Source organism: Mastomys coucha, unplaced genomic scaffold (assembly GCF_008632895.1).
Source record: "Mastomys coucha isolate ucsf_1 unplaced genomic scaffold, UCSF_Mcou_1 pScaffold20, whole genome shotgun sequence".
Taxonomy (NCBI): Eukaryota; Metazoa; Chordata; class Mammalia; order Rodentia; family Muridae; genus Mastomys; species Mastomys coucha.
In genome coordinates this window covers 59,757,127-59,775,343 of record NW_022196903.1, presented here as the reverse complement: position 1 = coordinate 59,775,343, position 18,217 = coordinate 59,757,127, and the positions used below count along the sequence as shown (strand labels likewise).

At 39.9% G+C, this 18,217-nt stretch overlaps 1 protein-coding gene across 2 annotated transcripts in view; it reads right to left on the bottom strand.

The window, feature by feature from the left end:
• Tnip3 (TNFAIP3 interacting protein 3) overlaps positions 1-18,217 on the bottom strand; it is a 72,583-nt gene that overhangs the window by 35,115 nt on the left and 19,251 nt on the right. Inside the window, exons 1-6 of one of the 2 annotated variants that reach the window (XM_031382079.1) lie at positions 11,884-12,153; positions 8,655-8,732; positions 6,001-6,066; positions 4,764-4,862; positions 2,543-2,759; positions 2,321-2,465 (exon numbers count right to left, since the gene is read on the bottom strand). In XM_031382079.1, the coding sequence (XP_031237939.1) occupies positions 2,571-2,759; positions 4,764-4,862; positions 6,001-6,066; positions 8,655-8,732; positions 11,884-12,087 (636 nt within the window). In that variant the 5' untranslated portion in view covers positions 12,088-12,153 and the 3' untranslated portion in view covers positions 2,321-2,465; positions 2,543-2,570. Of the gene's footprint in view, positions 1-2,320; positions 2,466-2,542; positions 2,760-4,763; positions 4,863-6,000; positions 6,067-8,654; positions 8,733-11,883; positions 12,154-18,217 lie in introns of those variants that run through there. The other variant, XM_031382080.1, reaches the window with a different exon arrangement.

The following is an 18,217-nucleotide window of genomic DNA, read 5'->3' as shown; positions in this document are numbered from 1 at the left end:
GAAAAAAACTAGATTGTATATGGGGTGAGGGCATATCATTTTAATTGAGGTGAGAAGAAAAGTATTTGTTGAAAATATATTTGTGCAAAGATATGAATTTTGTTAGGGTTATTTTTTTTTCTTGATGAGATTTTATGTTTCTATGTACCAAACAGTAATGTTACCTTTTTTTGGAGACACACCTACTTGGTCTGAAGCTTGCTATAGAGACCAGGCTGGCCTGAAGTTGCAGAAGATCCTCCTGCCTCTGCTACGCAAGTGCTGAGATTATAGTTGTAGAAAGCAGTTGCCTATTTCTCTGAATTTAAATAGGTTCTGTCAACCATAATCACCAATTGCAGAAAAACAGCATGTGTTAGTATTTTGTCTAAGCATTGCCCCAGTTACCTGGCAACAGCTAGGTATGCCTGACTCACTACAAAGGGGGCTGCTTGCCCCCTCCGCTCTCTCTTGCTCTTGCCTTCTTTCTCCTGCTCTGTCTCCTCACCCCTTCTCCCCTCTCTCTCCAAGTGTTCATGGCCAGCCTCTCCTTTTCTCTCTCTCTCTCTCTCTCTCTCTCTCTCTCTCTCTCTCTCTCTCTCTCTCTCTCTATCTATCTACTACCCTCCCAGCTCCTCTTCTTGCTTCCTGAATAAATTCTATTCTATACTATACCATGTGTCTGGTCCTCAGGTGGAAGGGATGCCTCAGCATGGGCCCATGGAGGCGCCCCCATCCCCCACACCTCACCATATATACACAAAACATATCCCCTTGCTCTTTATCTTTTTATAAATACAATAGCATGTGCACATGGAAATGAACCAAAATACAAAACTCTTGGCTGTTTATATGTTTTTGTTGTTTGGGTTTTTGGTTTGGTTTGGTGTTTGCTTGTTTGTTTGCCTTCAGATGGCAAACCGACCCAGAGCTCAAATGTGATCACAGTTATCCTACATTCTCTGATTCATGTGGAATAATTTTTCCAGTAGAGGATAAAAAAGAAAAGATATATTTTTCCTGAACATTTTCTATCTCTCTGAAGGATGAAATACAGTTTATGAAGTCTTTCTTTACCTTCCTGTTTTCTCTTGAAGAATAACTTGTGCTGCAAGTACACCTAATGCCAAGTCTGGTTAGGAAGCATTCTGTCAAAGACACTGGCACACAGCTCCATGGGGTTTTTAAATAGCATCTCTGAGAGAGCTGTCATGCAGTCCAAAGTATAGGACTGGACACATTTTAAAGGTCAATCTGCTACTTTCTTTTGTTGTAGATAACTTCTGTTAATTTGGTCATGAAACACCTAATTGAGTGATGTATATCTCAACTCATTCACATCCTTCAACATTCCTGTATTTACAATTGGCTTAGCTCTTGGAAAAACAACAGTACAGGATTTATGTTTTTGTGCTAAATTAGTTTCCTCATTCCCCAGAAGATTATATTAGTTCATAAAACAAAACACATACATATATACATATACCCATATACACAAACATACACACATATACATGTACATATACATGCATATATGCACACACTTATATACATACACATATATATACACACATACACACATACATACATGCATGAATCACACATGTATGTACACAAACACACATATATACACATATATACATATATACTACACATATATATACACCCATGTACACAAACATACACACATACACATATGTTCATATACATGCATATATGCACACACTTATAAACATACACATATATACACACATACACACATACATACATGCATGAATCACACATATATGTACACACACATATATATACTCATATGTACATATATACTACACACATATACACACATATACACATATATACACACATACATGCACATATGACACATATATAATACACATATATATGCATACATACATGCCCACATATATACATAGACCAACATATATATATATATACACACACTCATATACACACATATACAAATATGTGCCCACATTCACACACTCATTGTTACTCTCTTATAGCAGTTCAGTTTCTCCTCTGAGCTTAGCTATTGAGCCACTTGTGGGCCGCCAAAGCCCTGCCTCTTTCTGTGGCTGGTTCCTATTCACAGTGGATTCAGGCTTGCTTCCCAGACAGCAGGCAACTCAGCCTTGAATTTGGCCCTGAGCATGCTTCCATACTTCATGCATGCATCATACCCAGCTCCAGAGCTATCACTTTAAAGAACGGCTTGCTTCCTCGGGAAGCTTTTGTGGTTGACCAAAATATATGTTATTGTTCACAAGCACTCCATGCAGTTATGTGGTCCTTTTAAAAAAAAAAATGTTCTTACTGACGACTATTATTTCTCGTTATTTCTACTTTTCATGGTACTTTGCCGGGACAAAAATTCCCTAAAGCATCCTATCCAAATAGGGCTACGTGCTGTGGCTACGTGCTCTGTGTAAACTGGAGAGACCATCCTCAGCAGATGCAAGAGGAGCCTCACTATGGCCCGGGTCTGCTGTGATTCAGAAGCGCTCCTGCTGAGGAGACCATCCTCAGCAGATGCAAGAGGAGCCTCACTGTGGCCCCGGGTCTGCTGTGATTCAGAAGCGCTCCTGCTGAGGCTTTCTTGTTGACTCTGCTTGCTTCACCTGCTCTGGTACCTTATTGAGGCGTTTAATTTCACACGCGTAATGCTCTTTCTTCCTATTGGCCAGAGCGTTGTTTTCCTTCAACAGCTTATTCTCCTTCTTCAGCTCTTGTAACTCTTTCCTTAGGCAGTCCTTTTCCTTCTGAAGAAAATAACAAGAAAGGAAAGAAGGGGACAGGGTTACTGAATGTATCAAAACTTAATGCTACTGAGGTGATACTGGGGGTAAAAATTAAAGGCCTTAATCCTCATATGCAATAGTCAAATCAGTGAGTGTGGTGCATAATCTACTTCCTATACCTAAGGAACTGGTTTAAAACATTTAAAAATGTAGGGGGATAATTCACTGCAATAAGCTGATACTGAATAACTCAAGAAAGACAAGGACAGTAATTTTTAGACAAATAAGGAACTTGACTACAGATAAATATCCAGAGTACAGCATTGTCATAACTACAGTTAAAAGGCTAAAATCCAGCCTCTCGCCCACTGTCAGTGCCTCAGACAATCTGCAAGAAGTTCACTGTCTTACATAACTGAGCATCCTGACTCATGTCTCTCAGATCTTCATTTCATACAATAGATAGCAAAATTTTGTGGAGTAAATCGGACCCTTAATGAGATTTCAGTCTAGAAAAGGAAATATTACAGAATATACATAACTCAAGATGAGAAAAGGCTAACATAGTGGTTAAAAGGTCATCTCAGTCATTTTCCGATCTAGTTATTATATTCAAGAAATCAATCTCGAGCAACTTATTTTCTTTAAAAGGGAAAACATCTCATTAGCACTTCCAGGGGCTGAGCCTATGCACTTAGATAAGTTAATCCTTTTCTATTTAACAGAGGTTAAGAGAATATTATTGTATTATATCTAGAAAAGGTTCCCAAGCACATAAGGAAAAAAAAATGACTAGAATTCCTGGCTAGGGTGTAGCTGCAGAAGGAAGTGAGTGTGTGCTGCATGGCAGAAAGGGAGTCCTCACAACCTTGTTTCCTGGTTCACACTGACAGGAACCGGAGCAAGGTGGGCAAACCTGGGCTATGGTATGGTGAGTATGGCTCCTGGCAGGAGTGAAGATACTCAGAGAGACATATATGCCCTCCCTGTGCCAGCTAAAGAGATTTCACAGATGTGTGTGCATGTGTGTGTGTGTGTGTGTGTGTGTGTGTGAATCTGTCAGATTCACAGGGCAGACTAAGCAGGACAATGACTGATCAGTAAGTATCCAGCAAGAGCCACTATGTAACCAGGATTGGTTAGTGGTGAACACCTCTTGACCTCTGAAAACGGTCATCGTGTCAGAACCCAGAACATGAACTCGAAGGTCACTGAACTTCTCTCTTCTTGTCCTTCCCAACGTGGGTACATGCACTGACTTAATTTCCTTTCTCAGGTTTTCACAATGGACTTGTCACTTTAGTTTGCCTACTGAGACTAGTGTCTGAGCCCTGAGCCTGGCAGGGACACCAGGACACAGACTCTAGAAGTTCTGCTAACAATATTGTTGGACTTCTGCACTTAAGTGTATGATAGTGGCAAGCTTTCCTTGTCAATACTCATAATTGTTTTTATTCTTACTATGGCTTCAGAGAAAGATCATTGGAATTTAACATTCTCCTTTCATATACCTCATCATTTAGTCCAACGACTGAAGGCAAAGCTTGCATGGGGAGAAACCCCTCTCACTGCAGTGGGAAGCCTGGGTTCAGGTCCTCATGTTCTGAAGGCTAACCAACGCTCAAGGTTGGAGTCAGGATTGTGAATGTGTTAAGTGTTTTTTAAAGTATCCTGCTTACCCAAGTGTGCTGACTACTTCTATAACCCCAGCACTTGAGATCCTTCTGCCAGAGGGTAGATAGCAGGTTCAAGGCCAGCCTGGGGTCAGTAAACAGTTCCGGGCAAGAGAGTAAAAACTGCTAGATTTCGTGAGACTTTGTCATTAGCAATAAAAAGGAGTCACAGAAGTGGCTCCAAAGCCTTGCAATGTTCTCATCCAATCAGCTACCTTCTCATTTCCTGGTCACTGGAGGCCCGCCTCCCTCCCCCCTCCCCCCACCTCCAGTCTGGGGCACTGTTCCTGCGTGTGGCTTCTTAGGGAGCCAGTTTTCATAACCAGACCTTGCTCAACCAGAGGCCACCCACCTCGAGTTGCCTGTCACCCTCTGTCACACTTTGCTTCTGTTCCTTCTCTAGGATGTGAGTATTTTCTGTGGCCGCCAGTTTATTTTTCAGCTCCAGGACCTTGGGGGCGGAGGTGGGGGGAGGACAGAGACAGTTGCAGACAATCACTGTCAGGTGTCCATCCAAGAGCCCTTGGGATCAAAAGCGCCTCACCCCAAGCTATTCAGGAGGACCCGCCCCCCACCCACCACCCCCAAAAGAAGAGCTCTTCCCTACAGTTAACTAGCAAGTTTGCATTTTAAAGGAGGCTTGCGCTATAGAGAAAGCACACAATTTATTCCCAAATGGTGTCCTGTTCATCTCTCCTTTCTCCGAACCACCCCTACTTCCTACTTTGGAGGAGCTAGAGCCTAGAGAGCAGGGCTCCGAGCTCTCCAGAGGCTCCTGGCCTCTAGGAAGGGGGAGGGAAAGCCGCAGGCGGTCAGGAAGCAGGTAGAACCATCCAGACTGGAGTCTGCTGCATCACCTCCTGACAAATTAAATCTCTGAGAGAGAATCTTAGGCCTGGTTCTTCCTCCAGTTTGAGAGTTGTACTTGTTTCTGACCTCTGGCCACTCTGGGAAGTTATGGAAACATTCTTTCTGGGAACACTGTTGTTACAATTTGGAGCCACAGACTGATCCGGGATGGATAGAGCTAGGTGGCCAGACAACTGTAGTGGTACGCTATCTTCCACTTTCTAAATTTAACTCTCCTGAGTATCCAATGGGGAAGAAAACGCGAGGCCTGTTGTATGACTGTGGTCAGTTTTCTTCCTTCTGAATTATTTAGGGGGAATTTACTTCTGTTTTTTTGAAAATGAAGTGCTTTCAAATAATAACGACTTTAAGATATTAAAATTTCCCCCCAAAAGTTCCTTTCTGGCTAAAAAGCTTTTCCACTGCATATGCTTTAGAGAAAGAGGAACAGGGCATTTCCCTCCCACTCTGGCTCTTACTGCTGTTTCTCTATGTATGGAAGGTAACCGATTTTCTCATGGACTTCTCAGTAACAACTCAGAGCTGGGAGCACTCAGGAAAACTCTAGGGACAGAACCCATGCTACATTTCCAGCAGCTGAGTGACACTGTATCCTCAGGATGAAGAGACCAATCATGATGATAGAACTCTGTCCCTCACTTGCCAGCAGTTGGGGATCCACAAAATTCTCTTCTGACCCTACCCAAATTAAAGAAAACCCCAAGGGAAGAGTTTCTTACCTTCCTTTCATATAACTCTTTCATATTTCGGAATTGCTGGTCCCATTGTTGATTGACATCCAGCAGCTGAAATTATTAAAGCTTGGTGATTCAACAAAAGATTGCAATCTATTTGGAAGTTTAGAAAACATGAGATCACTATTTGAACTTATTTAGACTTTCAAAGCCATGGATAAAGGTAGCTCTCCCAGGAAGCTCTCTGGTTGGACTGGGGTAGTTTTGATGTCAGGCTAGAAAGAGTGAATTGTGAGGCAGTGGGTAAAAGAGCAGCCTCTCACCCCAGAGTCTAGTGGGAGCCTGTCAATAGCTAAGCTAAGTCAAGAACTCCAACATCTACTGTAAGACTGTATACAGACAAATTTCCTTTTAGAGAGGTTTGGAGTAAGATTGTTAAAACAGTCATGCTCCTGGCCTGAGTGTGAATGGCTTTTCTCGTTTCCAGCTGTTAACCTACCGTTATCTCGGAAACTCATTAGAAACTCCATTTACATTGGAAGAAAATGGTCTTAAGTTCTTTCTCGAGCAAATTTTATGACCCACTGTTTATTTTATCAATGTACAGTCCTACCCAAGGCATCTCAAGAGCTATTCTATAACCTGCCATATCAAATCAAGTATAGGAAAAAATGCTTCTATGCAGCTCTGTGAGTTGTAACTTGAGTCACCAAAATAGTTTACATAGCTACCATTAGGAGAGTAAGCACGGCTCTCTTATGAGGAGCCCACACCCACATTCTGTAGTGTACCTTATTCTTTCTCTGAAAACTTCTCTTCTTATTGTTTAAGTCTATGTTCAATTTCCTTTGTCATAAACTCCAACTCAACTCCATCCTGGCTAATCCTGAAATTCTTTTCAGTAGTGAAGTGAAGGATCTGGCTTCCTCTGACTTGTGATCCCCATAAACCAACAGAACGCCTCAAACTGTAGGTAGCAGTACTGGGCTGTGTCCTTCATAGCACCCTGCTATGAATTTGGATGGACACATTCTCATATCTCAATAACTGATTCATGAATAAAAAATATTAGATCTTAAGCCATGTCTTGATAAGTCAACTGAGATGTTTATTAGAAACTTTCTACTTTTCTTATTTTTTCATCTTTGTTTAATTCAGCCAGAACCTGGTGAAACTTTGTAAGTACTTATGTTCTATAAGAATTATTATTAGATAAAGGTTCTCTTTCCATATTTTTCTTGTTTGTTTACTATGTCTACCAGAATGAATTCTTGTTACAGGTTTTCAAAGAATTTATCTTGAAGTACCAACTCCACTAACTGTTGTCATTGGCTTGCAGTAACATACTTTAGTATGCAGACATATTTTTTATTCCTCTTGGATGATGGTAAAATAAAATCATTCTGAAAGTATGGATTTTCAAGAGCAATTGTTTTTGTAATAAGACAGTATTTAGAAAAATACATTTAAAAATCTTTGCTAACTAGAAGAAAAAAACATCTTGGTCTGTGTTTCATTTTTTTGTAAGAGAAGTTCACAATTTTGTGTTGAAAAAAATAATCTCTGCAGTTAGCAGCATGAAGCAGATATCAAGAAGATAGTCACAATGTCCAAAAAACAAGTATTAATTAATTAAATAAATAAAAATCCAAAACTTCCACCCAAATATAAACAAAACCAAAAAATCTAATCCATCCAGAGTGTCAGTCATTAGAAAACTCTTGGGCTGAAAACTCTTACAGTTACTTAGTATCACAACTGTAGAATAGACTAGGAAGGTACTTGGTCCACTGCCATGCATGACTATGCCACGGTGACATTCTGCAATAGGTTAGTGATTTTCCAGAAGGACATAGTACTACCCAGCATCAAAGAGGAGGATAAGGTTCTGAAGAAGAAAATGAGGAAGTTGAAACACACAGACTGAGTCAGCAGATGAACCACAGAATTCATGTGTGATACATCACCTTTGCTTAACACCTCTTCTGTCAAGAAGAGTTCTAACACCCATCAAATCAGGAGCACGCCAACAGTACAGCTAACAACATTCATTAATCCAAAGCAATGTTTTAGAAGTCACATTTTTTCTAATGCATTGTACTTTATGTATTCTTCTCTTGTTTTTGGATTAACTTTTAATTTTTATTTTTTCCGTTTGGGTATTTAGCCTACACGTATGTACATGAACCACATACATGGCTGGCACCATGAGACGTCAGAAGAAGCCATAAGATCCCTTGCGATTGGAGTTACAGGTGGTTAAGAACCATCATTTGGGTGCTGGGAACAGAACCTGAGTCCTCTACAGCAGCAACAAGTGTGCTAACTACTGAGTCCTCTCATTAAGGTGATCAACTCAGGAAGTGACTGAACTTTAATCCACTGTGCATAAGGTTTTAACAAGTCAAATTTCCTCATGTGCCAGTTTACAAGGTTATTGGCAATAAGTTCCCATGATGCACATGGTGAAAATATCAACAGTTACAAAAAGCAGGATTATAACTACCACATTGATAACATCAACACTTTTTCAGTTGTCATAGCACAAACACGATTTATAAAAGCTTTTTCTTTTGAAATAGTGTAATCCAGTATTGTAGAGATAAATACTGTGATTTAATAACAGAAATAAGACATTCAGGATGCCTTATTTTATTTTTAGTCTTAATACATTGCTTTATCTAATATTTCTACATTACCTCTTGTCTTTGTTTTTCCAAGTGCTTTATCTTTTGTTCAAGCAAATTTGTCAAGTCCTTTCTTCTTGATGGAGCACACTTTAAAAATAATAATAATAAAAGGTTGAGATTAAGTAGTCAATAAAATAAAGAGAAGAAATTCTGATCTTCAGAAACCTCATTGATCTAATCTTGTATTTTGTAAAAATATTTGTTACAGAGGTTGTCAATATGTATTTTTGTGAGATATGCTTAACATTCACAAGGCCCCGAGTTTGATTCCCAGTACTTAATACACAAAATCATCATCACAGGGACAAGCTGATGGGCCAGCCTAACGGGCCAGTCTAACAGGCCAGCCTAAGGGGCCAGCCTAATGAACCAGACTATTATGCTATATACTGCTCATTTAGTTTAGTTAATTACTGAAGCAATTCACTAATAAATTGTAAGTAAACAAGATCAACACATACAGCTAAATGAATCAAATAATTACAAATTATGAATGAATTAACTGCTATTACACAAGTATGTTATAGAAGTGGGTAGAGAGTGGGGCAGTGGTAGCACATGCCTTTTAATCCCAGCACTTGAGAGGCAGAGGCAGAAGGATTTCTATGTTTGAGGCCAGACTGGTCTACAGAGTGAGTTCCAGGACAACCAGGGCTATACAGAGAAAACCTGTCTCAAAAAAATCAAAGGGGAGAAAAAAAAGAAGTGGGTAGAGATTATCTGGTGCTATGAACTTTAGCCAGCTATGAACTTTAAGTGGGACATTAGAACACAAGTTTAGAGTAAAAATAAGTTATTGGTATAGTGAGAACTAGAAACCCTATCTTCAGTTACTTTCCACCCAGGGACTGAGATAATCATTCAAAGAAGGGGTCAAAGTTCTAGAAATTGCCTGCCATCTAGCAAAATGGACCAGCTCCAGGAAAGCTTACAGAAAAGAATGCTTCCTTGCTGTAATTCAATAGTCTACATACATCCTGTCCAGGTCATTAAGTAATTCAATGAACTGGGTGATCAGGGCAGTCCTGAATTCTGTGCTCAGTTTCAGGAGCAGTGGTTACCATGAGCCACAACCCTGAAAGCCACTCATAAACAACCAAGAAACATTGTTCAGACTTATCAGTCTTCACCAAAAGTGGTTGGAGGAAATGACTGACAATCAGCTTGGGATTTCATGGACTTCTTTTCATTAGAAACAATTAACAAAACTACTTTTCTAACTTATTTGTGTCTCAGTGTTTCAGGGTTTGATAACATTTTACAGAGAGTAGATGCTGTCCTTTGTTCTTAAACTTTTAATTTAGAGTCATGTGCTCATCAGACCACAGTCTAAGGACAGTAATCTGTTGGTCAATAAACAGAGTGATCAACAGTGTCTTATTACCTCAAGAGGCCATCTGACTAAACTGGAAGGGTGACATCAAAACCTAAGTGGCAGCAATGCCTGGCATTATTACTGGACTTTATCTTTTGGCGGATGGTTCTAAGAAATTAGGCCCATACTGGCTTAGAACTGAGTAAGCACAAAGTGTCCTTGGTCTGGAAAATGCTATAAGCTGATCCAACCCAGCATGCAAGATGCCCTGAGGTTACTTCTAAAGTAGTGATTCTCCCCAGTAGCATGATAACACCACAGGGAGCCTGTGAAGAGTAAAGCACCATGAGCACTAGGCCAGTCCTGGGGATTCACAGTCCTCCCTCATGATAAGTATCCTAACATCCAACATCATGTGAACTTTAGGTCCTCAAAAATCGTCCTAAAAATTTTGAGTAGCAAACATTTGCACAGTTTTGGATCTGGTATCTCATGCACCCTCCAACTCCCCAGCAGTGTTCTCTATACAAAAAAAAAAAAAAGGAAAACACATTGACTCGGCTTTTATTTTTTGTTTGTTTTTGTTTTTGTTTTTTTTTGAGACAAGGTTTCTCTGTGTAGCCTCGGCTCTCCTGGAACTCACTCTGTAGACCAGGCTGGCCTCGAACTCAGAAATCCGCCTGCCTCTGCCTGGCTTTTATTTTTATAACAAGGTTTCTATACTAAATCTTTAAGAAAGTTTACTTGTAACCATAAGAGTTACAAGACATACAAGACTCTGAAATAGTAGTTATAACTGGACACATTGAGAAGAGAAGATAGAGCACAGGGCTAGAAAGAGTCTTTAAAAGAAATCTATCAACAGGAATTTCTAGATACACTATACTAGTCAGCATTTTACTGTGGTTTCTATGCCTTAGGTACACATTAAAACCAAGCAGAGTCAAACAAACACTAAGGTGTTCATATTTGGAGTAAGTTTTTGTGTCTGTTTTCTTTTCTTTTCAGTTTTTCTTCTGGTAGCAAAGTCATCTGATATCATAGTAAATACAAAGACATTTAGTCATTGGGTTCTAGGAAGGGCCTACTTATGAAACAAATAATCCTTCTAAATAGTTCCTTATTATCATTTTCTGTGAAGTGAAGTCTGTGTTGAAAATGCCTGGGTATTTCTTCTTCTACCAAAACATTCAAGTCAACTGCTAAGACATTCAAGTTGTGACACAGCAAATTAAATATCTAAGCGAATAAATGAATTCCATTTAGTTTCTCATTATGTTTTGGGTAATTCTTTAAGAAGAATTTGAGATAATCCAGCAAGTTGGCAGAGTGGGTAATTCACAGGCCAATGAGACAAATAACTGAGTTTGGTCTCTGGGACCTGCACTGTGGAAGGAAAGGCCTAACTCTGGCCTCTACAGTCACTCTGTGGCATATGTGTATGCACACATTGAAAATAAATGAATAAAAATATAATAAAACTAAGACAGTATAATAATTCACTTCATTGAAATAGTGAATGTTTTTGTAATAACTGAACAAATTATAGCACCAGTTGAATACATTAATGCTATAAGTCTTTTACTGCTAAATATCTTATTTCTAATCACATCTTTACAGTACATATTTTAGACTTTACATTGAACTAGCCGCTTCTACCGAAGAACAAAATCACATAGGCAAAGGACACTGTGCAGTTGTGGTCCTGTCACTTAGTAGAAGCAGCCCAATTCAGTAAGTTCAAAGCCAGTGCAAGGTACCAGTGACCCTTCATATGTCAAATAATACTGGTTCAAATTCTGAGCAAGTCTCAGTTGAGGAAGGCGGCTCAGCTATCGATGAGAGCATCGATACTCCTCGACCCCTCTACCATCATGCACTTGGATCTGGGTATGGCCACCTTAACCTAACACATGTTCTTACCTCTGTGTGTTCCATGTAAGCTCCAGTTGCACTCAGTCCAGACATATCCTGGGAAGACAAGGAAGCTGTTTTTCTGGAGTCTTGGAAAGCAGAAGGGAAAGGAGAAAAAGAAAATCTCCAGTGGTGCCTTTTACGATGAGAACAGGCAAGCTTTGGAAAACCTATGTCTCTGTTGACTCGTGGTAGAAAATAATAAGTTCTCATTAGACTCCAACAGAAGTGACTGTATGTTAACCACACAGAATAAGGATGTATGAGGAGAAATGTGATTTTAACTTTTATTGGCTTCCATGTAACTGGGATTTCCCAGGATGTCTCAAGTAGGCAGGCAGTGACTAAGATGTGGGGCAAATTGGCCTTGCTATGTATATAAATTACCCTTCTTCCTTTAGAGCAGTTTCTCCCACTAGAGGAGGAAGTTCCTACCCACAGAATGCCCGGGGCCAACCTAGCTTTTCTTCTGGCCTAACTGCCAGAAATTTATTATATTTACCGAAGTAGTTAGGTCACTGTTGATTTTTTTTGACAGCTTGATTTCTTGTTTCCTATGGGTATGATTTTTCAGTAATGTCTCCTAAACATGAGCTCAGCTGTGTAGTCCATCGTGAGTCACACCCACCTGTGAGTGCTACAAACTCTCACAGAAGCAAAAAAAAAGAAATAATCCTTAACAAAATAAAATGTGTGTTGTTTGCACACCAAGCATTCTATAGTGGCATAAAGGACAATCTGGCTTTCACATTGAATACTCATAGGCCGAGTTCAAATTTTTTACCAAGGCATTTGTTTAAATCATTAAATCAGTTTTTCCTCCAGAGTTTTGGTCTGCCTCAATTGGCGGGCTCCTTCCTGTCTTGCTACAGACCTTTCAGTTAATGGTGTACTGGAGGCGTCCTGCATAGGGGGCTGAGGGCATGGAGACATTGGAACTGTGCATGCTTTGGACGGAATCTTCTAGAACAGAAACAAGTAAAGAAGGGGTTGCTGAAAGGAAAAAAAAAAACTTCTTTAAGTCCATCCACTTGACTGGAGCCTTTCATAGAGAAACCCAGACACAAGTAGGCTAAAGTGAAAAACAAAACAAACAAAAAACCAAAAACCAAAAACAAACAAAAAAGCTTCTGGAACCATAAAACTTTTAAAAGGATGTATGCACATGTCCGAGGCCTGACTTTCTTCCTTTTCCATCTACCAGATAGTCTATCTCTCACTTTCCCCTACTCTACTCCTTGCTCCTGTCATATTAACTTACCTCAGCCATGGGAAACGAGGCTTCTCTCCTCTACCTGTGTCCTTGAGCATGCCCGTTTGCCCCCCTCCCCCTGCCCATAGACCTGGTGAACACAGAATCTCTCTTGTCCTCTGACTTTACCCTGTTTCTTCTCCCCAGAACACTTCTCCAGTTTTGACCATGTGTTTCTTTGTCACTGTATCTACACTGCTCTAGCAATATTAAATACATTTTATAAAATGAGTAGATTGGTGAATATCCATTATACTATACTCCAAATGTGTAGATTTTTGTTAAGTGTACTTGCTTACTTCCTGCTATTTGGGGTGGGGGGTGTTTTGAAGACACATATGAGTGAAAGAAAGTTGAGCTGCCTTAGAGCAATATCCAAAAATAGAAGTGAGATTCAAATTGCTATGATGCACATATATGCTCTGAGTGTGGAGGATAGAAACAGAGGCTGACGTGTTATCCACACTGAGTCATGCTCATCAAAAATAAAGAAAAATCTTCAATGGGAAAGCAATTTTATTCCAACACACACTTATATACCCTCCTTCCCCAAATACACATGCTCAGAGTGAGGTGTATACAGTTAAAAGTTCTTTACGCTTTTGTGTGTTAGGCTTACTGGAGTAGTAGAAGCAGCAATGTGAACCCTCAAAAATGGTCTAAAAGAACATTCTCTACAAATGTTATCCTTGGCATGTCTGCCTCTGCAGTCTTCCCTGCCATGGATCCTGATGCATGCTCCCCATGGGAAGCATGATAACGTCTGTCATGTCAAATCCTACAGCCTTACAGTTCTCCTCACAACTCCTCTCTCTCTTCTACTGTACAGATTGATAACAAAGTGAGTTTCAATGAGTTCTCAGTCCTAAAATATATGAATAAACAAGATTTCCTGAGGAAAATGGGAATATCAGTAGGCCTGGCCCAGGAATGAAAAGAGAGTAGGCTCTATAGGCCTTGATGGCTTGGCTCCACGCCTTCTCAGGGGTGGCTCTCAGTCATCCTTTCTTTCAGGAGTTGACTTTCAGAGAAACTGAAGTGTTATCTCCACATTTCCAAAACAATTTTAAAGCCTTCTCAATCACAAAATTGCCAAAGCAATATTTTACATTAGGAGAAAAACCTAAGAATTATCAGACACTTATTAGCAACTATAATTGGTGATATTGACCGTAACTCACAGTTAGTCTGAGAAGAATGCATGGCATGTCTGCCGATGTCTGAAGGCTTTCTTTGGCAGGCATCTGAATTGATGTGCATGGATGTTGAGGGGCATAGACTATGTTAGTAAGAGACAGAGGACTTAGAAGGGACATGTTCTAGTTGTGGGGTTAGGTCATCTGGCTTCATACCTCAGCTCTATCACTCAAAGCTTGTGACTGGGTAAGATGTTTCAGCAATTAAAGGGCCAACTCCAACATTATGCGGTGGGATAATGGTAATATCTTTCTTAGAGTGGCTTTTTGTGATAGTAAAGATAAAAGCTTGGGTAATAATCATAATGTGGTATTTAAAATGGGCCAAACAGTCTGCATAACCAATGAAAAGGGACATCCCTGTTTGGTGTATCAGTCACTATGTACTTGAAAGTAAGTTCCAAAGGAAAATAAGCAAAAATCCCTGTTTACAAGGACATTTACATATATAGTATTCATGTGTGCATGTCTATAGATGTTGACAAGCATATATATATATATATACATATATATATATATATGTGTGTGTGTGTGTGTGTGTGTGTGTGTGTGTGATGCTGTATGTATGCACATATGTAAACTGGACAGTACATAGAATCCAGTAAGTAAGTGCTAATGCCAGTAAAGCAAGTAGAAGCTCAGAACAGAGTACTCCTTCTCCTCCATTAATAGTCATGGAAGGACTTAGTGTCCAGAGTTATACCAACGGTGAAAGCTGAGAGGCTGTGAAATAAAAGGGCAGCTTAATAAATGATACAGAGATGGCCAAAGCCAGGCGCAGAGATCTCAGATGCCCATTTTAACTAAAGAAGACCTTATGCATATAAGTCTAGCTACAGAAATTATATGTGTCTTCCAATTTCAGAGAGCCTTGAACATAGCAATTATATTCTCAAAGTGGATTTCTAGTAAAAACAAACCTTCAGGATATGTATTGTGCATTACATGGCAAAGATGAGCATCTGTGTACAAGGTAACAGATCCCAGCAAAAGTAGTATTTCAAATAGGTAACATCCTGTGCCAGTCAACATATTTCATCACCACTTGGTCCAGACCTCAGTCATGCCAACTCTAACAGTCCATTTTAATAGCTACCTTGTCATCTCTGTTGGGATGTTTCAGGATCATATTTGTTCCTACATTAAGACCCATTTTCCACACTACAATTAGTGAAATCTTATTCTCCAGACCAAAAGTCTTGAAGTCATGTTTATCTCATCTTTGGGTCTTATTGCCTGCTTTCTTTTTCTGTGAACTTTCTCTAGACTGTGTGACTCTGAAACACTAACTTTCCATTGCTACAAAGACCTAGAGCATCCCCACTTGGGTGACTGATAAGTGACAATGAAATAAATATGTCTTTTTATAATTGGCTCAGAATTGTGGGGTGGGGGATGGTTTACAGGTCTGCTCCCTGCTTTTGTCCATAGGAACACATTTGTGACTATGTGTAACAGTGACCATCCCTGGCTCTGTCATCTTATAGTCCAGTAAAGTGGCCTCATTTAGGGTGCTTGGTCTTTGGACTGACAGCAAACCATTGTTGTATTGAAAGACCCTAAGGCTGTCCTAAGCAACTTCTTGCCACCTTCTCCCTTTGTCAGCACAATAGCTACTGTGAGACTAATGTCCATGTTCCTCATCACATCTCTGTGGAGGCAATGTTTGATCTTAGTCAGAAGGCCAAGAAAAGATTACATGTAGAAGTTATCAGTTATAAAAGCTCATTTAAAGGTACAAAGCACACAGAATCCTGCAAAGAATTTTTATAAAAGCATTTGGGGATTTGATATTACAACTTGATTGATCCCTTAGAGCAAAAAGAATTACCCTCCCTTTTATTTATAGTGATCATTACATCGGTGTCTTCTCTAGTAATACCTTTGTTAAGCAAATTTAGACAGGTCTCTTTTTTCATGGAAGTATTTCCGAATAGTCAGGGTATTTGATAGCACAGGAAGGACAGTATCATACAAAAGTTGTGCTTCTTGACAGATTCCATGAAGAACTTGCAGGATCCTGTGTGCCTTGTACCTTTAAATGGGCTTTATGACTGATCATTTCTACACATCATCTTTTCTTAGCCTTCTGACTAAGATCAAGTATCATTTCCACATAGATGTGACACTTGATTCTCACTTAGGTAATTATTTTTCTGTTCCCTAAAAGTTCCCTTCATCCAGTAACATAGTACTTCAGAGGCTCTACTATAATGTCATAGTCTGTTTTCTTGATGCTAGGCTTTCTTGCATGCTTCTCACCACATTCCCATTTCCTCCACGCAGTGAGTCAGTCTTTTGCAGTTCTCTAATCTCTTTATTTATTTTTGGCAATAGATGCTGAGAAAAAAAAAGAGAGAGCTTTACATTTGTTTCAGAACCTTTAATTAAATTATACCTCTTCTGTTGCATTATCTTCCAAACTCATCAAGTCATAAACTCATTTTCTGTTCCTACACCAAGAATTTACCTACCATTCTAATGATGACTCCATTCAAAGTGAAACCAGAGCTGCCTTTCACAGTTCCTTGGCCACTGGCCCACTCCTGTCTACTCAAATAGAAATGTCCCGATCCCTTTCATTCTGTTGTTATCACAGTGAAAAGTGTGAAAGTGTTTGCTTTGTTCTGAGTAGAGAGTTGCCTCCTTCAGAGTGTTACTGCATAAATCCCAGTTCAGCCACTTGCCCTGGAGACCAAGCTATTTACTCAAGGAATCAAATACTTGAAGACACATTCAGAGGATGGTCTGGAGCGTGAAGAATGAAGACTCCCTCCCAAGGCTGTTCTTTTGAGAAAGAGAGGAAGTGGCATACTGGTTGAACCAAGTGTAGTGCTGTGGCCAAAAGGAGAAGCTGCTCCTGAGAGGCTGCAGTCACTCCTGACACCAACCTAAGCTCAGTTCCCAGATGGCTGACAGGAAGGAGGGGAGAATAAAAGCAAAACTATAGAATAATGGTTTTAGTTAGATAGACTTAAGCCTAGATACTGATTCTAAATCCCATGAGCTATAGGATCAGGCAAAAATTATTTCACATTATTAAGTCTTTCCCACATCTGGACAGGGGTAAGGATTAAATAGGCTAAGGTAGAGAAATGCTTTGCAAATTGCTGGTTCAGAATAGTTACTAACTAGATATCATCCAGAACCCAAACAGTAGGAAGCTGATAGATAGTAATGATATACATCTCTGGAAAGTATTAGAAGTTCAAGATGGCATGAAGAACTTGCATAACTGGTGCTGAGGAAAGCATTTCTTATCCTCAGAGGTAGAAGGCACTGTGTGCAAGCTGCCTTTGGGGCATCAGAGGACTTACCCCAGCTGGGGAATGCTTGGTACAAGAATGGTTACCTGACAGTGCTCCAGAAAGCAGGCATCTAGGTAAGAGGTAGATGTATAAAAAACATTAGCAGAATGTGGAAGACAGACATAAGGAAGATCACATGGCATCTCTCCTGTGAGAACAAGGAGACTGCTCCTGGGAGTGCGATGGTTTGGGTATAATGTGTACTCCCTAATCCTCGTGTGCTAAATAAAAGCTGACAGGCTCTGGAGATGACTGGATCCTGAAGACTCTTATTTAAGTGATGGATGGATTACTCCTTGGATATATTTACAATATGACAACATTATTAGGAAGTGCTGGAAAAAGAGGGGTAGAAACTAGATGGAAAAAATAGGTTAGTAGATGCATGGCCTGGAAAGGTACTCTGGTCCCTGGCTACCTGGGCTCTGTAGCTTTCTTTTCCTGGACACTATAAGGTAAGCATCACAGATCTTCTGGACCCTTCTGCCATCTTGTTCTGTCTCATAACAACTTCAGAAAATGAAGCTTTAAAAAAAGAGAGACCCAAACAAAGGTTTTCTCCTTTAAATTCTCTCAGACATTTGTCA